Genomic DNA, 20,983 nt, shown 5'->3' on the forward strand with positions numbered 1-20,983 from the left:
AAATCCACTTTTGTTTCAGTCGTTCCCTTACCTACACGAGAAACGCCAAACCAATCTTATTGTTACCCGATCAGTGTGTGCTTTATCAGTCCCAATCCAACATCTGACCACGAGGCAAAACACCATGATTGTGAGACAAAACGTTTCGAAGGGAAATTGTGAATGGCGTAGAAAACATCTGCTATTTATACGGAGAGTTCCATAGGGCTCCATTATCAAGTGAGCACCAACATGGCCGCCAGTGCTCGTTGCTAGGGGGAGGATCACGTGACTGAATACGCCCTATAGACGGTTTGTATAGACGGTTTGTAGAGGCAGTTTGTAGAGACAGTTTGTACTTTGTAGAGACAGTTTGTTGGACAAAATGTTGGACAAGGAGGTTTCAAGGAAAGTAGAGACAGATGCGTTCGTAACACATGCCTGACAGGAGAGCTGTGGTGCTGAGATATGTCCAGGTGGAATTCATTAAATTCCTTGACAACGACGTATATATACTACCAGGCTCAGGCGTTCTGCCCCCATGTGCACAACATACACAAAACACGAGGAAAACATGTGCCACAGCCCTCCCTGTAGATAGCCTGGATGCCAGACTGTTTCAAGGGCATATACAGGCCATCTCCTCGGCTCTAGGGCCAATATGCCCCCAAGAAAATTTACAACAGCACCCGCCCCCCCCCCCCCCCCCCCCCCGAGTTAGACCCCGAAAAACTTAGCCTGGAAACCATACCCTCGGTGGCTCCCCGATATCTCTACGGCACTGTGAGTGACCCCGCCCGCCGCAGCTTAGCACGCTCGGGGTGTTGTTTACGGCCTTGGATTAATTAGCTCGCCACCAAGTCGGCGGCAAAGTAGGTTGCAGCGGAAGTAGGGTGTAGTGGAAGTAGGGTGGCGGCCAAGGAGAAAGGCTATCAGAAACTGACTGGGCCCGGTGAAACACCCCTATAAAGCCGACCCTAGAGACTGGGACCAGGCTAGGTATAGAGACGTACTGTGCCGAGGAAAACCCCCGGATAGGAGTCAGTATTTCCCACCGACTTGCCCGACAATGCGGGTTACTGTGGCGTTCTTGTTTCTCTGCCTGGCCCCAGCGTGGAGGTGTGAGGGGAAGATGGAGCTCCAGCCGTTGTCCACGGTGTACGTCCCGTTCACGATGCACGGCGGGGAGGCGTACTACAGGATGGGGATGGGGGCCGCCGAACAGTGCACGTATGACAAGAGGAACAAGATGGTCTACACCATAGGTAATGGCGTGAGCTCACTGTAATCCTTGGCATTTTGATTCTGTGTGGGGAGTCTATGCCTACGTTTTCGGGGTTGCTGCGAATATTTTCATTTCCCCTATTTGTTGAAAATATGTCGCTATCTGTCCTTTGCAACAATGGACTATCAAACCACTCGCATTCCACTGATTATTCCTATGTTCCAACCTTGAATCGAGGGAGTAGTAGTATCTAACTATGTTTATCATGCATGCTCGTATTGTGACATGACATTTTATCTAGTTGTTTTTCAAACCCTTTCGACGTTATGCTAGGGCCACATTAAGATCATCAAGATCATCAAGATCAGTAGAATCAATAAGATTATCAAGATCATCAACATCATTAAAATCATTAAAATCATTAAATCACTAGAATCACTAAAATCATTAAAATCATTAAAATCATTAAAATCATTAAAATCATTAAAATCATTAAAATCATTAAAATCATTAAAATCATTAAAATCATTAAAATCATTAAAATCATTAAAATCATTAAGATCATTAAGATCATTAAAATCATTAAAATCATTAAAATCATTAAAATCATTGAGATCATTAAGATCATTAATATCAATTGCGATTCATTAAAATCATTAAATCATTAAAATCATTAAAATCATTAAAATCATTTAAATCATTTAAATCGTTAAAATCATTAAAATCATTAAAATCATTAAAATCATTTAAATCATTTAAATCATTAAAATCATCAATATCATCAAAATCATCAAAATCATCAAAATCATCAAAATCATTAAAATCATTAAAATCATTAAAATCATTAAAATCATTAAAATCATTAAAATCATTAGAATCATTAAAATCATTAAAATCATTAAAATCATTAAAATCATTAAAATCATTAAAATCATTAAAATCATTTCGTAGGACTGCATGCTTTATGTTTTTTTTATTGAAAGAAACTTTGAGGCGTGATAGATTCTGTCTATCCTATCCCTCTAGGCGAACACGGACTGATCAACGTTATCGACGTCTCCGATCCGCTCAACACCACGTTGGTTCACTCCCAGTTTCTTCCCAACGGAATGGTGAGACCCTCGCTAGTGCCGTCACGGCCTCTTCTTCGTCTCGCTTCATATTTTTTTGTCACGACTTGTTCATTGATAGTCGTAGTCGATGATATTGCAAAATTGACTTGTTCATTGATAGTCATAGTCGATAATATTGCAATATTGACTTGTTCATTGATAGTCTTAATCGATGATATTGCACAATTGACTTGTTCATTGATAGACGTAGTCGATGATATTGCAAAATCGACTTGTTCATTGATAGTCTTAATCGATGATCCTGCAAAATTGACTTGTTCATTGATAGTCGTTGTCGATGATCCTGCAAAATTGACTTGTTCATTGATAGTCGTAGTCGATGATATTACAAAATTGACTTGTTCCTTGATAGTCGTTGTCGATGATATTACAAAATTGACTTCTTCATTGATAGTCGTAGTCGATGATATTACAAAATTGACGATGCCTGTCGATATCCTAACGTTAGATCAATCTGTATCGTACGGTGGATGGAGAAGGGTTCTTTTTTGGGAAACTAATTCAACAAATACAGAGTCTATTCTACCATTTCCACTCCTATACTGCCCAGCTGTCACAATAAAATCCTCCCGAGAATAGACTTCCAATTGTATAAACCAATCGTTTTTTTACTAAGGTGCTGACTGTTTCCTCTGACAGAAAACAGGTACGGACCTGGAGGTTTGCGGGGACGTCCTGGGCGTCAGCATGGCTGCGCATGTCAAGGCCGAACGGGGGTCGGTCCTTATTTACGACTTGTACAGACGGGGGCAGAACAACATGGAGCTACTTTACAACATCTCAGGTAGAGCAATTGCTCTCAAGTTAGATCAGCTTGAGAGTCAAAATCTAAATATTCCTGCAAGCTATCTTCAAGGTATCACCACTTGGCCAAGGCAATTGTATCTTCTATTTTTCTGGCGTTGTACATTATTTTTCTTAGTTAAGAATTTAAAATCCTTGCCACACTTTTCCGATATACTGTAAATGCATTTAAGTTCGCGTGGTTTTTATTTCGCGCTAAGGGGAAAATGGAGTGTTTGCGGTGGTTTTGATTTTTTGCCGCAGCGCTATAGTCACATACTGCTACAGTATTGGATAAAAATGTTCGCGGTTGTTTTGAGTTCGCGGTCAAACGGTCCCCGCTCAAACCGCGAACATAAAACCACCGCGAACATTTCTGCATTTACAGTAGAGGATGTGTGCCAAATTCTGCTTGTTTAAACTGGTCTCAGAGAAACGTTTATTCAATATAGCGAGCGGTTTATATCATCTCAATCATGCCTGTGATCATTTTTATTTTATCTACAACACAACATCCATTCTTTTACCGGAATCTAGAGCATGGGCTCCTGATATGCTGTTTCACTTGCCACATCTGCCGTTCGTTTACAGTTGGCTTCCATCCCGACATGCTTCTCTTCACCCATGACTGCAGGAGGCTGGTGACGTGTAACGAGGGAGAGGTACGTTATCACCCCCATGTGTCCTACTCCTCTGAGCGCCGCCTGGCGATAACTTGGTGAACAACAGTGGCAGCTGTGTATTTTCTCGACCGAAGGTTGAAAAGATGTATCATTTCACAAATACTACTGACACATTTTTTCTTTGAAAAATTTTGGTTGAGGCTCGAACACAACACATGCCAGAGTAAGACGTGGTTTACAGCACTGATATTTTCATGTCTCACGATATTTTTTTTTTCAAAATGTCCTTCCCAAGGACGGGGAAGACGCTAACGGAGACTGGAAAAACCCTGAAGGTTCGGTCTCTATTATCGAGTTCTACTCCGAAGAAGAGAACTCAACCGAACCGTATTCCGTCAGGACCGCCTCCTTCCAGAAGTTTGATGGCAGGTGAGTAGGACATACATAGGCAATGACAGGTCTGGCAAAACATCATTAATTTCACAAACCATCTTATATATATTTTGCAGATTCTTCAAAATGATCAAGCCTTTGGAAGCCTTGGTGGATCTACGGAAAGGGTGTCAGTCCTTAGGACGAGACGTTAAGCCGTGGTCCACTGTTCACTGTGCTTGTCGAAAAGAGCTAGGGGAATCTCCCCGGTACAATGAACCTGTCAAGTACTGTACATAGCGTCTGTCTTCTCTGTCACGGCCAGTGGAAGATTAGCTCATCTCACTGCACGGAATGGCCTCGGATCCCGGCGGATACTAACAGGGATTCCTCCGAATATATTCCAAAGCCCGTGCGGATTTAGTCGGATACTGACGGATCCAACGTAACTAACGGATCCGACAAAACCCGCACGGGCTTTGGAACATTTTCGGAGGAATCCCTGTACGTATCCGCCGGGATCCCAGGCCATTTCGTGCTGTGTCTGTTCATTGAGTTCATATGAGCTAAACTGGTTCGAGATGACTTTCCTTTCCTTTCTGTTATGAGTACAGGGCGGAGGAGTACGTGAGTCGAGGCGTGCGATGGGTGTTCCGCGGCTTTCCTGAGGACGACGAAGAGTTCCACCTGTCTCAGGAACTGGAGCCGGAATATGTCACCTTCAACAGGGACGAGACGAAGGCGTATGTCGTCATGCAGGTACGTAAGAGCTTATTTCCCGATACAACATTTTTTTTAGCTTAGGCACTGTTGATTCGATTATATGGATGATATCCGCGCACGCATCAATTTTCGTCCGTTTAAAAAAAAAAACGTTTTAGACCGTACCGTAAATCGTGCAATTGCGCAAAGCAATTGCAAAATGAACTAGAAAGGCCGCCATTTGCCCCTGAGCAAATACAGCATGTTTAGCCATACTCCTCCCCATGCAAGAAGTGTTCTGTCCCAAAATAACACCTGGGCAAATCGAAATATTAACTGCATGTAGAAAGTCAATATTTGCGAGAGCATCATACTTCGCCAATCTCCCTCCCGATGCATAAATTGACTGTTCCAAAATCACCCGTGCAAAACAATTCTCTCTACAAGTTCTGCGAGACCCCAAGAGCTTCTTACTGCAAAGGCTTGCGTGTGTTCCTGCAATATGACCTCAGGTAACCTTAATAGAACACGTGTTCTTTGGCCAGTAGTAAATGGAACGCGGGGATCCTTAGATAGAAAATGGATTCTTTCGCCAGCAGCAAATAGAACATGGAACGGGGATACCACTTTTGGCCTGTTTTTGGTCTGAAATGGGTCCAAAAGTCCCCAAAATTAAGCATTTTGAAGTGATGTACACCAGAATTGTGATTGATATCCTGAAAGGACATGTTCAAGGCGCCCTTGTACCGAATGTCAGGTCATTTGCTTGTAAAACCAGGCCACAGGGGACCAAAATGTAATTTTTGCCTAAAAATGCCCCAAAAAACCTCCATAAAAATGATTTTCAGGCCTGTTTAAAAAAAAATGAAGAAATCGCATGAGGGTATTTGCCTTCTTTACCTCCATGCCAAATTTCAGGTCGGTTGATCAAAAAATGGCAGAGTTGAATCAATTTAAAGATTTGGCAGAAGAAGGAGAAGAAGAAGAAGAACGTGAACAAAAACAATATGTTGAGCCATACTAGGTATGGCTAAACATAACAAACGGTTACTAGTGTCATAGACTCATAGAATACCAGAGTCAATTCCAAAGTCAAAGAGGACGATATGAAAGAACAAAAATGAAGAATCTATTTCTTGGTATATCATACTCTGTGTGCTACGTTTTGTTCATTCTTCCTGACTACGTAGATTTCATAATGAAAGTAACTTATTTTCTAACCTTTTTTCATTCGCATGCTCGTTTTGGGGGTTCCCCGATGACGTCATCCATATAATCGAATCAACATGGCCTTACGATGTGCTGCTTTTGTGCTTTCAAGTCTGGTTGATGACTTGACATTTCGCAACTAGAATCCGCCGTGTACAAAATACACATCGTTCTTTCTAGAGTCTAGAGTTTCATGATCGTTTGATCTGCATATTTTATGACGTCACCTCACTATTTCATTCCTACGTCACCAGGAGAACAACGCAGTTGCCGTGGTAGACATGGCCTCAGCCACAGTAGACGAGCTGTATTCACTGGGAGTCAAGAACTGGGCCGAGTCGGGATTGGACGCAAGTGACAAGGACGGCGGTACGTTGCTCATAAGTAATTAATGAGCTAGCCGTATTTGGCACAAATAGTCGTTATCTTGTTCTGAACCCAAAGTAGCGATGTAAGACGTAAGCTGATTGGTTGATAGCTTCCCAGCGTCCTTTGTGCTTTTGTTCGAGATGAGCTTTAGCAAACCCTCTGATTGGCCCTGTCACACTTGTGCGTATATGCAAGTCCGCACAAGTTGCGTATTAGCACGTTTTTGTTTTAGGTTAAGTTTGCAGCCGGATAAGTCATTTCTTTGGTACCATGGTCCGATAACTAGGCTGCACAACGGTGGGGCAAAGTAGAAAACAACTTCTTCCCTGCAAACTTTACATAAACCAAAAAAAATGTTCATGCGCAACTCATACGCACTTGAATATACATGTACGCACAAGTGTGACAGGACCTTTAAGGCCCATTTACACTTGTCCGTTGACATTTTTTTTGGTTTAGGTTATGTTTGAAGTCGAAGAAGTCATTTCTTGGGTTTGATGTCATAACCAGGCTGCACAACGGTGGGTTAAAGTACAAAACAACTTCTTCCCCGCAAACTTTATTTAAACCAAAAAAGGTTAATACGCAACTCATACGGACTTGATCATGGATATGCGCACAAGTTTGAACCTAACGTTTCAGGCTTTGCGTTTTAAAAGTTTTTGTTTCAATTATGTTTCTCAGCGCTGTCAATGACGAAACGTATTTTTTCGAAATATCAGTGTTCGCAAGAAAGTTATCCTTGTTGTTGGCCACGACTTCATCATTAAATGTGTTTGAGATGTCGACTGGTGAAAGCTAAAAATACATAGCACGTCATCGATCAGGGATGCTCAAATGTGCAGCTTTGTAAATTTCATTGTTTGTGTGCATTTAGAAAAAGATTACACAAATCTGGATCAAAAAAAGCTTCAGTTTCCTCGTTCTGGAGATGTTAACACTGATCACACAACACACACGCCACAAAAAGCCTCAACTACAAACTAGACGAGATACGCTATATGACTTTAATTTTAATTTCATCAACTTCGGATTACTGTATAAAGCCCCTATCACACTTGTACGTAATATACAAGCCCGCATGAGGTGCGTATTAACATGTCTTTGGTTTAGGTTAAGTTTGCAGCCGAAAGAGTAATTTCTTTGGTTTCATAAGTAGACTGCTTAACGGTGGGTCAAAGTAGAAAACAACTTCCTACCCGCAAAATTTACTTAAACCAAAAAAATGTTACTGCGGAACTCATGCGCACTTGAATATACGCACAAGTGTGACAGGGCCCTAAAGCCCGTATGACAACAGAACGTTCTTCTTGTGATTGTGCTGGAAATCACGGTTAGATATTTATCAGGATAATCAGAATAATTATAATACTACATAGGTATACGTATCAACAACTGGCCCATCTACGCCTACTACCAACCGGACTGCATCCACTACCTGGAGGTCGGAGGTCACGGGCTGCTCCTCACGTCCAATGAAGGCGCGGTCAGGACAACCGTCGGGAAAGGGCAGTACTTCAGCGAGGTGTGGAGAGGGGAGCGGTTCATAGAGAGTGAGTAATTATCTCCATGAAAAAAAACTTTTTCTTAGGAATATTGTTCTCGTGCGTTTGCGTGTGTGTTTGCGTGTGTGCATGTTTTGGTCACCGTATGCTTAAATTCAGCATAACCGAAGAACATGTAAATGGATTGTGATGATATTTGGTATGTGGGTAGTTGTTGGGAGGAGAAAGGTCAAGGTCGATTTTGGACTCCCTGGTATGTGTCACTAAAAACTGCAATGGCGTATTTGTAGTAATTCTTCTAAGGAGAATAACTGAAGAAAGGAGCAACAGATTTTCATGCTATTTGGTATGCAGGTAGATTGGACAAAGATGAATAAACTGAAATGCAAATTGTGCAAATTGGGACTGAATTTGCATAAGCAATGAGGAATATCTTCACCTTCGTTCTACGCATGTGGTTGAAGGTCACACTTGTCACATCTGTTAGTCTCACATCTAGGACAAGAATTCCTCAGGTCCAAAAAGGTGGTAATGAGGAAAATCTATACCTCCATACTAAAACACATCATATATAAAACCAAAGTTCATGGAGATTTTGGGTCTTCAGACTCGTGTTACAGGTTTGCGATAGCGAAATCTATGTTAATAAAACTGTCGGCATCAATGGCCGCCCGTCGCGACTATCCTTGTAAGCCAAACCGTTACGGTCAAAATAGAGGAACTTCCAATCAGGAAAGGATCTACATGTCCGAAAAGCTGGGGTTTCTTAAAAAGCACACTCTGTTATTTATTCACGAAACTTGTTTTGAATGCAGATCTTGAGACTGTCATGTGACTTGGAAATACTGTCAAACAAAATGCACTTCCTTTCTCTTCCGCTAGATGCCGTGGTTGCACCGTCAGTCCCTGGCATGATGTCCTTAGCGTTGGGAGACAGCACCATGCTTGGTGAGCTCACGCTAACTTCTTCTGATTTCGACATGTTTCAATAGTAACATGTACATAATGTACATGTACATGTACTTGTTATAGCATATATGCTGTCCGAGTCAAAATTCCATTGTAATGTTTTGTCTTTGCCAGCAGGGCAAAAATAATTTGTGATAGCAAATAGCAATTAACCCTTTGTAATAGCAACAGGCTAGGTGGGCAGCCCTGCACGATTCTGACCGATTTGTCCCGAATGCTTCCGGACAATTATTCTCATGGTCATATCTCAATGTACTCGGACATTGTGACGTCATGCGGCTTGAAGTTACCGAAAATTGTCGACAGAAAACGGTTACGGCTGGATTCTGGGCTGATTTTTGGGTGATACCAATAAATAAAATACCCCTTCTGCGACTTGTTTCTGCACTCTTTTTAAGCGCCCAAAGTATGAAATAATGATGCAGATGTGCTAATATGGGGAAGATAATGCCAATTTCATACAGATTGCTTTATTCAGAATAATTCCAGTTCTACCCCCTGAAATCGCTTGGGGCACCTTTAATTTTTTGCTGCATTGCAGGTCGTCTTATGTTCACCAACTCTGACGGGAATTCGTATCAACATCCGGGAATGTTTGACAAGTTTTACACCTTTGGAGGAAGAGGCTTTTCTCTGTGGAACGCCACCACTCTGGAACAGGTTTACACATAATACATACTCATACTGATGGATACTGAATGTTAAAGGCATCCAAAGCATTTTATGAGGCCTGAAACTTGAATAAAAAACTCAAATTTCTAGTCATTCCTATACATAGTAAGTTCCAATAACACTATACCATTGCACATCGATATTAAAGGAGCAAAGATACGATGTCGTTGTGTGGTAAGAACTGATGGAAAATCCAAGCCCTAATAGACTGATCCTGTCTGTCCATCACAATTAGCGGTTCGACCAATGAGAGAGAATGACTGCATGTCGGTCAAATATTTGCATTTTTATGATTTTCATTTTGCATTTCTACGTTTTGAGGGAGGTTGGTGGGGCTGTGGTATCGGTCTATTTACACTAGGCGCGTGAATTTAAGAGATCACCTTGTAGCTTATTTTTGTGCCGCTTTTGGGCACTTTTGATAAGAAATCCGCATGCAAATGTGGTAAACAGTGGCATTAAATGTCAATTTCACAAAGAATACAGCAACTAGAATATTTCGAGTTTTCAAGCCTCATAAAATGCTCTGGGTGCCTTTAACTGAAGGGTGGGGAATGTCAATATACATTGTAGCGGAATGGGTATTATACGCATCACCTTAACGGTTAACCTACCTAGATCAAAATATGTATCACAATTCAAGAATAAGGGATTTTAATAATAAATGATAAAGTACTCTTTTCGTCGATTTTGAAAAGGTGAATGTCATGATGAAACTGAACACTTTAGGGATTCACATACTTGGTGTAACAACAAGCTCCGTACGTCTGTTTGACTATATAGCACATACAGATATTGCCTATTATTAAAACCCTGCACACTTTTTGAGGATTCAGAAGTTTGAAATGGTCAACCATACAGATATGGGACAGTGGCGACGACGTAGAGGCCAGGCATGCGCAGTACTACCCTTCCCTGTTCAACAGTGAGTACAAGAGCAAGTACAAAGACGACCTGCCAACCTGGACCATGGACGAGGCTTCTTCTGATATGGTGATGTATCTATGTAGTAACGTCATCATCGGAAACAAACAAAAAAAATCGCCAAAAATCGATATTTCAGAATAATCTCATAGGCAGGCGTCAATCTTTAAGTATTACTATCATGTACATTCCTGCAAAGTTATATTGATAAACATCGAAGCACAAGCCAAGGAGAGCATTTTTTTTAATAAAGGGGCGTGGCCTTGTAAATCTTGATGACGTAATCATGACATCATACTAATTTGAATAAATTATCACCTTGCTATAAGGTACTACCTGAAAAAAAATCAAGGTTGAGGAAGGTTTATAAGGCTTAAGAAAGGGTTTTTCAAAAACATCCCAAACTTCCTCAGCCATCCTTTAACAATATCCTATGACAGTATAACAGCTACGACTTGGGTCTAATGTTGATTTTTTTGATCGCCAGAGGGTACCTAGATGTTCAAAATCGCGATAGAGTAGACCGACGTTTTCGCTTGAAAATCTACCCTGTTGTTACATTGAATTGGGCTCAGTGACACAGTGAACGCCCGTCTATCTATAACAAGATTGGCAAGGAAAAAAAAATACATTGCCATGGCGACGGTAGTTGTTTTTATCTTTACTGTACCCTACTTAGGGCACTGATAGGTGGTGCTGTTCATACGGGATTTCCAACGAAAAAGGACTGATGAGTACCTGTTCGGTTGGGCAAATACAGACACATACATACGCACACACACATACACAAACAAACACACACACACACACAGACAACGCACGACAGCACAACTACATTTTATCATGCATAATCCCACCACCATCAGTTTCATCAAAGACAACTAAAAACAACACTCTGTTGCACACATCAAACTGCACATAATACTATACCATTAGGCGTCGCAACCCAGGCGTCGCCAAAATCGCCCAGTGATTGAGAGGGCACATGTACGGGTCGTATTGCTGTCGAAAACGTCCTTTCAGCCTGTCAGGGGAGCTGTTTTCTTGCTGTGTGACACCGGCTTTGGGCGTCGCTTTTTGTCATCTAAATTCTAGGAAGTTTCTTAGCGGTTCAGCACGTGGACTAAACTGGCTCTGATTTTGAATTTGATATTATGATAATCATTGATACTTTACAAGCGTAGGATAGCTTATCGCTGAGACGTTCTATAATGGTGGTGTCTCGTTTAACAGGGACCCCAGGTAGAGACACTTACAACAGGTGAGGTGAATGGGAAGATATTGATTCTTGTGACCTGTGAGAGGCCGTCTTCTCTCATGGTGTACAGGTAAGGAGGAAGGAAGGAATGCTTAAAGTCAGTATAACTGAAGAACGTCTTGATAGATTGTATTGATATTTGATATATTGGTAGGTGTTGGAAGTAGGAAGATCAAGGTCGATTTTGGGCCCCCTGGTATGTGTCACTGGAACTGCAATGGCGTATTTGTCAAAATTTTCCGAGGAAAATAACTGAAGAGAGGAGCAACAGATTTTCATGTTATTTACTATGCAGGTAGCTTAGACAGAGATGTACACAATGAATTGCAAATTATGCAAATTGGGGACTTATTACTTAAGAAATATCATAGTAATCCCATGTGTTATACATCACGTCCTGCCAGTATCGACCCCGCCACGCTGATACCCCGGTTTGAGTCCATCTACCGGCCGGGGCGGTTCGACAAGCGGTGGATAGAGGCGTACCTGCACCGGGAGGTGGGCGACACGGACCCGGAGGATGTCAAGTACGCGTTTAGTTACCTTCGCCAAGAAGGTTATATTTTAATGCGTGTCTGCACTAACAGTGTTGTCTGTTAGTGAACACGATAAGTCGAGAACGCCTGCATGGATTGTTGTCGTATTTGGTGTGTTGGTGGGTATGTGAGAAATCTCAAGATGATTAGATTTTGGGCGAACTACTTTGCATAATCAACGAGAAAAGTCTAAAAATGTGTTATATTGTATGAACAGTCTGTATATTAGCTGGGATACGTTGGTGGTGTTGTTTGGAGGGGTCAAGGATAAGTTCTAGGGGTGCTTAGTTGTTAGGTGGGAGGCCGGAAACGCAGTTGCTGGGATAAATGGGCTTGTCACTCAGCTGTAGGCAGTGTTATGAGGAAGCTAGTTGTTTATTTGTTTGTTTCTCATCAAATCTCTTCTGACAAAATCAGATAGATTTTCATAATAGGTATATCCCTACGTTCAAACGTCATATCACATGTCACCACTTCATCGCTAAGTCAGCAAGCCGCGGTTCTTTATATTATATCATTTTGAAATATTTCCCTTTTGTTTTCCGTGATGACCCAAATGTTTGTAGGCCGCCACATAACTACTAAAATTGCATTTCTTTTGATGATAACATTTTAAAATATTACCCTTTCGCTCTCCGTGATGTCACAATTTTTTCTTGGCCACCACATAGCTACGAAAATTGCAGGTTTTTTGTTACCTCCGTAAAAACGGAGGTATTGTAATCAGTTGGTGTATTTGTATGATTGTGCGCCCCGATGTGTGTCCGCAGTCGGGCAGCCTGCCAGCAGGTAAGGCGGAAATGGTGTAATAGAATATTTGAAGAAGCGGGGTAACGGCTTTGTCCCGAGTATGCAAATGAGCATAGCATACTACTAGTATGTTGTCGTCAGTCATCACTTCCTGCCTATCTAGATCATTGGAGCAGAGCTAAACCAGGCATCCACTTCTCCAAATATTCTAGGATATGGGATACCTATCTAGAGCTTGTTCCATATGGCGTTATATTGTAGCTGGTGTGTTTATGTTTTCATTTTGTTGCTTTAGGTTTATTACAGCGGAGGACAGTCCGGATGGGAAACCCCTGGTGTTGGTCTCGGGCAGTTTGAGCGGCACTGTGTCTCTCTACCGGGTCAATGACCCCTACACCGTCCTCACCAGCCTCATCCGGACGCAGGGGCAGGGCGTGTCAGATGCGCCGCCTAGCGAGGACGGTGTGTACAGCGAGGAAGGAGTGTACTACGAGGAGGAGAAATAGACTGCCAAGTTTCGGGACGGTTAGGGTTTTGAGGACGTTCGTTTGGGAAGACCTTACTCTTCATCTGGTGACCTAGCGAGGATATGGTGTACAATGAGGAAAATGTATACAACGAGGAGGAGAAATAGACTGCCATGTTTTGGGACGGTTAGGGTTGCTGAGGACGTTCGTTTGGGAAGACTTCACTCTTCATCTGATGACCTAGCATGAATGGGGTTCACAGTGAGGAGAGTGTGTACTACGAGGAGGAGAAATAGGTTGCCAACTTTTTGCACGGTTAAGGTTTCGGAGGACGTTCGATTTGGGAATACTTTTTTTGTTTATCTGATCACAAAGTGTGCACGATTATGGTATTATCAACGAGCCATATCAGCAGTGCATTTTTAAACACATTGATAGCAAAACATTTATACGCTGTAACAAATATGAAGCATGTAAAACACCTATGGTATGTTTGCTTTATAGCTGTGAGCAATTTATTAATTCACTACACGCACTGTGAGAATTAAGTATTGCAGCGAAAACTTTGTTTCACCATGAAGTAACTTAAAAGGTACGTTTTGTGTACACTGTGCACTTTGATAATAAAGCAGACATTGCATACAAGAAGAGATAGACGTATACCAATAAATTAAGAACAATTTTCTATGAATTTCCGTGGTGTCACGGTAATATTACCCTGTACTTTATCTTGACCAGTGACTAGTATGTCTTACATATCAGAAATATCTTTTTATCTTTAAAGTATCAGAATATAAGTTACAAGTGATACAACCATGTAGTTGTTGTACAAAATCATTTTCTATGTCAAATATGATATAGAACACAGTAGGTACATTTTGTTCACTTAAAGGGCATAAGGCACCAAAATACAAAATTTTCTTATTATCAGAAATAGGAGTAGCATCATTCAAGGAATATTAACGTTTAAAATAAAAACACACCCTTCTGATGTTATTTAACATTGAACCATCAGAAACCATACTTCCATGGGTCCAGGTCTGTATTCTGATCTGATCTTCTCAACAGGTGATAACATTAATCAGTGACTAATGCCCAGTCATGACGTCACAATTAACACGGCAGCCGGTTCGGCACCTTGCACCACGGCTTACGAAAAACATTATTTGATGAGCAAACATAAAAAGGACATAACAATATCCATTTTGTTTGCTTGTAAAAATAACGTTCTTTCCGAGACGTAGTGCAAAGTTCTAAATCAGTTGCCACGTTCATTGTGACGTCATGAGTGGGCAAGTCACTGATTAATGTAATTACCTGGTGGGAAGAATCTAAAGCTGGAGGTATGAAGTTTTGATGGTTCGATGTTGAATAACATCCGAAGTGTGAATATTTCGCGAAAATTTCTATGTTATCAAACAATAGTAGTATGTAATTTCAGGAAATTCTTAATGTTTTTGTCATTGGTGTCTTATGCCCTTTAAAAAGACGGTAAGTGAAGAGAGTCCTTGTGAATCAACTGGCCAATAAACAGTCCTTCTGTAGTCTCCTCCAGCGAAGGGGGTAGTCGTGAAAATGAAGAACACACGTCGTAGTGAATCGTCAACAGCCATGGGTTGCTTTGTGGAACAACAGGTAGACATGGCTGTGAGAAATTTTAGCCCCTGCTCTTGTGTACAAATACAGGTTTGCGTCGGAAAAGCTTTGTTGGATCCTATGGCATGTGTGGTGCCCGCCATCTTGAATTGTGACGTCACAGGGTCGCCATACCATTTTATTGGGAGGGGTCTTTTTTTGGGTCGCTAGCTTTCTCTCTATTTTTTAACAAATCGGCACACAGCAATCACACATTCAACTCAAATAAAAAAAATAGCACCAATTCATATTTATGAAAATACCCCGTAATCGCTAAACTAACAGCAAAGCTGAAGTATATGTAACACAAATACTTAACTCCAGTCAAAGTTTGTCTTGGAGTTGCCGGTCACGACGAGGTAGAGTCATTGTGGATATGAATTTTCAACATTTCATCGAGCCCAGATGTTTAAGAATATTCGTACACGTGTATGAATGAATTCTAAGTTGTAGGATGTTCTGATAGAGGTCAAATGTCAATGAACTGCCAGGAGTTCATCCAATTCGATTTCAGCCAATCTTGGAAATATCCTCACTGCAATGTGTTTCTCTGTAAGAATATCAATTTTTCTGATACCGAGGTATCGGGAGTCCCAATATTGATGCTTAACCATTTTGCCCGGATGTTTTAACAGAGAAGTGTTGCTATGCTCATAGAAACGTCTGTTTAAAATATTCAGACAAATTACAGTGTGTGTACTGAGCCGTGTACTGGTTCAACCACTTGTGTCACAGGTTCTTGCTATTGTTGTGACCTAATTTCTAAGCTTTCAATCACTGTGTCTGTGTATGCGTCACTGACGAAAGACAGCGGATGTCGTCTGAAACGTCTGACTGTTTCAAAATTGTATCCAGTTGCTTGAGTAACTATTTTTGGCGTATCTTACTACCTGGATGTCTAACTTCATCAACGTACTGTGTCTTTGTCCTTGTGTATGTATGTGTATGTGTATGTGTATATATACATGTTTCAGTATGTATGTGCACGAACAGAACGCACGAAAAAAAGCAAAAAAAAAGCTCGACGAATGTCGTCAATAAGTTAAGAACTTACCACGACAAACTGGCCTCATAGATTTTCCTAGACAGTCACTGATACAATCACTATGATAGTGATTGCAAGCACAACACTGGCCGGTCCAACCCTGCAATATGCAAATACAATGAATCATATAACTAAACTAAGGAATCAATCAATCAATCCATCATTTCGTTTGACTTTTAACTCAGGTCATCTCATACCATACACAACACCTTGATGATCGTACTTCAATGTTTAAAATTGATAATTTACAAGATTAAATGGTCTAGATACATGAACAATAGGAATCTAGAAAAAAACACGTTAGGTTTGCTTTTGGCTGTGTCTTTTCTATCATAACAATTAGGTGAGTGTGACCGACACTGTTTTTCGTTTGAATACCATAGTTACTTCGGGAAACGCCTAACAATGTCTTTTAACCATGGAATCTCATTTGTTTTTCTTTTTTTTTCTGACTTGATCTAACTTTCTACTTCAAGCACGCCAGTCAGAAACTTCACAACTTGTGGAGACGTTTAAGAGCCTGTTTTGCTTTGGACGTTGCTCCAAGAATTTCCGCAAATGTCACGACGAACGATGCCGCCATTGTCTTAACGAGTTGTCTAACACCGTGCCAAGACCTTTAAAGTAAGAAACTCAGTCAAAACATGGCCCATATGCCGTGCGTTATAACACTAAGCTACACAGAGCGTTAAAAAAAAGTTTATGACATAAATCGTAAGAGAAAATGGGTAAATCTTCACCCAAACACTTACATGTTTCCCAAGACGGGGTCCCAGACGCGGTGGACGGCGTCGCAAACTTTCTCCCTCCAGTCCTTCAGCAATTTGGACTTGGCTCTGTCACGACTACTCCAGTCTTCAACTTTGTGCCACTCATTTTTTCCGCCCATCTTTGACTAAGCGTGATGTACAGTTGTGAGAAGCTCTCAGTTGGGTCTAAGAACAAAATGGCGAATCTCACACTGAAGAGAGTTCTTCTTTGTGATTTGAAAGTCACGTGACTCTGATGGACCCTACAGAACCTGTCAAACAACTGCATTTAATTCCTTGCAACGATTATGTAAAACTGCTAACTCATTTGCATGACGTTTTTATACAAGTCGTTATTTTCTTATTTGAAAATGACGCGAGCCAATACAGTATAAAAATAATTCCAATATTCTATGGTATGATCGTTTAATAGTTCTATTGGCGACATGCATTTATCTTTTGTATTCTCTTGAAGTGAGAATCTATGGGGACGATGTTGTCTACTAGGGAAACTTCATTGATATGCGTTCGCTGTCTTTGATTTTTTTCTTGAAGACATACAAAGAAAAATAAGATATAGAACTGATTCAGAGGCTTTCTACCTATTCACATACATGTAACATTAAAGTTTTTAAAGAAAACCTTCGAGATATATATGAGATACACTTTTCCAGTCAATATAACATACAAGAAGTGATGTGCACATGAACATTAACATTGGGGGCGCTTCCGCGGTGTTACATGGGTTCCTATAATGATTTTTCCTTCTTTTGTCAGCTAGCGTCAAACTTAAAGGTCATTATAGATGTATAGAAAAACACCTGGACCTTTTCAGGAAATGTTTCACTGGCTTTAAGCCTAATAAATGTATATTTTGACATCTTTACGGGACTGTATACTATACATGCAGTTCTGCAGTTTAACCGCCGCGAGGCGCTTTAATATGCAATTCTGCCGCCATGTTTTGCTACAACCAATATTCCAAGCCGTACAACCGGTTTGCTGGTGAAGTGACCCGTAAACAGAAGAATTGAGGACAGACATGTAAATAATCTCCTAAACACGTCGCTTAAGACGTGTTTTCGTCCTTCGACGAAAATTCTTTAAGCCAATGCAATGGTGATCGCTCCTAGAGCTCTTTATCGAAATTTTCGACAGGTAGCTATAGCATTCAGGCAGTCTTATTTTCTATAGCTATAGACATTGCGCCTTACATTGAAACAACATTACAGTTGGTAACATCCACAGGTCATATCTTTCCCAACATATAAGAAAGCTGTACGCATTAAGAAAAGTGTATGTAGCAGAATTGATACAACTCAATCCGAGACTCAAGAACTTGTAGCATTTCCATAACTTAAAGGAGCACACAGTTCTCTTTAAAAGAAAGCGTGATAGAGACAGTCCATAAAGACTCGAATGTCACAAGTTCTTTCGTGCAAACGTAACTCAGTTTGCACGAATATATTGTAGCCCTATATCTGTGCATTCTCTTCATGTACGTCGTTCGTGGCGCCACCTAGGATCTCATGACAGTCTTTCGGGTACTGCAGGGCTCTACTCTATCTGTAAATAATAGGCACAGTACGCTTTAAGTATGGGGGTGCTTCCATGATACAATCAAGCCTGTACCAGTGACCATTAGTACGCATTACTGCGTAAGGACCACCTGGCCATTACAGCCATTTTTGGGAGGTCCCATTATTTTCCTATTAACCCAAGTATTAAAGGCCACAAAAACATTTTATGAGGCTTGAAACTTGAATAAAAAAACTCCAGTTTCTAGTCATTCCTACACATAGTAAGTACCATTATACATACGACGTCGTTGTGTGGTGAGAACTGATAGAAAATCCAATTAAGCCCTAATGGACTGATCCTGACTGTCCATCACAATTAGCGGTTCGGCCAATGAGAGAGTGACTGCATGTCCGTCAAATATTTGCATTTTCATGTTTTAATTTTGCTTTTCTACGTTCTGACGGAGGTGGGCGGGGCTATGGTATCGGTCTATTTACAGTAGGCGCGTGAAACTAAAAGATCACTATGTAGCTTAGTTGTGTGCCGCTTTTGAGCACCTTTGAAAAGAGATCCGCACGCAAATGTGGTAAACAGTGGCATTAAATGTCAATCTTATAAAGATTACAGCAACTAGAATATTTCCAGTTTTCAAGCCTCATAAAATGCTCTGGGTGCCTTTAAGAATCCTGTCAATAGTGGCCACCTATCTACCGCGACCATGGTCACTGTAGACAGGGTTGGTTGTATGTCCATATGAACAGAACTAGCCCTTCATCAAATCAATTTCATACATTCTATTGAGTATCCATTTTAGTAACCGTTTGGTATGTTCAACTTTTATCTCACCCGTTTCTTTCAGTTTTCATTGCTGACTATAGCACTTGTATACTATGAAATGTTAGAAAACTGACACTACATTACCTGGTTTGCGTCTGTGCTATTCCTGTCTAAAACACAAAAATGTAGAGGATGACGAAGACGATGACGATTGTTGCAATGCTGGTTGGTCTGATTCTGTGTCAAAACAATGAGAAATGTTTGATTAGATGACGTCAGGATGTGGCGGGTGAGGTGGGGTGGTAAGAACGTCACAAAGGCACCATTTGAAACAATAAATGCAGCATCCAATAGAAACTCCTGTTTTCATTTGAAGATCTATATTTCATGCCAATTATGTGTAACGTTACCTTTCATCACAATATATGATATCGGACTACGTTTAACCAAGGAGTTTCTATCAACTATGAAGAAAACCCTCCTTGCTCTTGGTTGAACGGCCAGTTTCCATTGATAAGCCTATAGAGTTTGTTGGAAATAATCTGTACATCCATCGGTGAGACCTTAAACAATAGGTTAATGTATGAATTCGTCTGTCCTTGATTATTTGTGACAGAACATGATTTTGTCTATTGGTCCGTAAAATCGGACCCATCCGACAGGTAAAATGGCCTCTTGTCTCAGGTACAACCAGTGCTTTGTAAACATACAAAACAGAAGACACTTTTCTACACTTGAAAACAACTGAAACTTCTACACAGCTGAAACACGCATGCACACGCACGCACGCACACACACACACACACACACACACACGCGCGCGCGCGCGCACACACACACATTACCACACACACAGACACACACACACACACACACACACACACACACAAACACACACACACACACAAACACACACACACACACACAAACACACACACACACACACACACACAAATGCCCATAGAGTAGCTGTAAAACAGTCCAGGTGCGTACTTACATGTACATGTTGTCCCAGATCGGTTTCGTCGCTTCTTTGATCATTCGGAAAAACGTCTTCAGGGGCCGAAACGGCCTACCGGTAGAGCGCTTGGGATTGTCGTCTTTGCCCATCGTGTCTATTCTTGGGTTATCACAGACTCCCCTCTCCTACAATTCCCGAAGAGACCTCTTGGAACGGCGCATAACAAGTGGCAGGCAACGCTATAAAATGCTGGCTGTACGTGGCTCGGGTATATCCTATTCGGGGAAACGCCTATTGTTCTAAGGTCATTGACGGCCTTGGGGCGAATTGCAAGAGGCCACACCTGGTTGGCAGTCGTCTGGTATGTCACTGCGGACGTGAGCTGTGTGTGTTTGTGCAAAAACCCCTGTCACACATAACCTTGCCTCCTCCGTGGCCTTCCATGAGCGCTGGCGTTTATTGCTGGGGAGTTGGGGTGGGGGTGGTGTTAGGGAATCTCCGATTCGCGATTTTCAACATATTCTTATGCCGGAAAAGTCGTGTCTGTGCCCGCTAGCTAACGGGAGTCGTTCGTGGCAAGTTCATCGGCTAGAACGGCTTTATTATCACAAATAGTGTATGAATTTTGAAAATTCGGGAAAGTCTTTTTCTACTTGTATGCGATCAGTGGAGTAAACTAAGACAGGATGGACTCCAGGCTACTCCCGACCCGATGCCGACCTTGGTTGGGGAGTGGTCTGGAGGAAAGTCATGGGAAGGCCCTGAATATGTGACATAGACTACTTATAGATAGTTTTGTATGTACTAGTGTCCTTAATC

At 41.4% G+C, this 20,983-nt stretch overlaps 1 protein-coding gene and 1 long non-coding RNA gene across 2 annotated transcripts; one reads left to right on the plus strand and one right to left on the minus strand.

Moving 5' to 3' along the window:
* Nucleotides 1–701: 701 nt before the first annotated feature.
* On the plus strand, nucleotides 702–14,167 carry LOC136448263 (mesenchyme-specific cell surface glycoprotein-like). Its single transcript, XM_066447594.1, has 14 exons — nucleotides 702–1,244; nucleotides 2,231–2,316; nucleotides 2,977–3,121; nucleotides 3,712–3,782; nucleotides 4,039–4,172; nucleotides 4,730–4,874; nucleotides 6,281–6,395; nucleotides 7,775–7,948; nucleotides 8,783–8,848; nucleotides 9,411–9,529; nucleotides 10,403–10,534; nucleotides 11,699–11,793; nucleotides 12,128–12,250; nucleotides 13,305–14,167. The coding sequence occupies exons 1-14, from the start codon at nucleotides 1,049–1,051 to the stop codon at nucleotides 13,513–13,515; spliced, it is 1,812 nt and encodes a 603-aa protein (XP_066303691.1). The 5' UTR covers nucleotides 702–1,048; the 3' UTR covers nucleotides 13,516–14,167.
* Nucleotides 13,965–20,462, minus strand: LOC136448271 (uncharacterized). Its single transcript, XR_010757852.1, has 5 exons — nucleotides 20,201–20,462; nucleotides 19,348–19,440; nucleotides 16,909–18,471; nucleotides 16,166–16,256; nucleotides 13,965–15,121 (listed from the first exon to the last, which is right to left on the minus strand). It is a non-coding gene; the product is annotated as an uncharacterized lncRNA (long non-coding RNA).
* Nucleotides 20,463–20,983: the final 521 nt, after the last annotated feature.

The sequence above is a fragment of the Branchiostoma lanceolatum genome, chromosome 1, assembly GCF_035083965.1.
Source record: "Branchiostoma lanceolatum isolate klBraLanc5 chromosome 1, klBraLanc5.hap2, whole genome shotgun sequence".
Classification (NCBI taxonomy): Eukaryota; Metazoa; Chordata; class Leptocardii; order Amphioxiformes; family Branchiostomatidae; genus Branchiostoma; species Branchiostoma lanceolatum.

Coding starts and splice junctions, on each gene's coding strand:
- LOC136448263 (XM_066447594.1), top strand. CDS start 1,049: ATGCGGGTTACTGTGGCGTTCTTGTTTCTCTGCCTGGCCCCAGCGTGG. Junction 3,783..4,038: donor TGACGTGTAACGAGGGAGAG/GTACGTTATCAC, acceptor GTCCTTCCCAAG/GACGGGGAAGACGCTAACGG. Junction 10,535..11,698: donor ACGAGGCTTCTTCTGATATG/GTGATGTATCTA, acceptor CTCGTTTAACAG/GGACCCCAGGTAGAGACACT.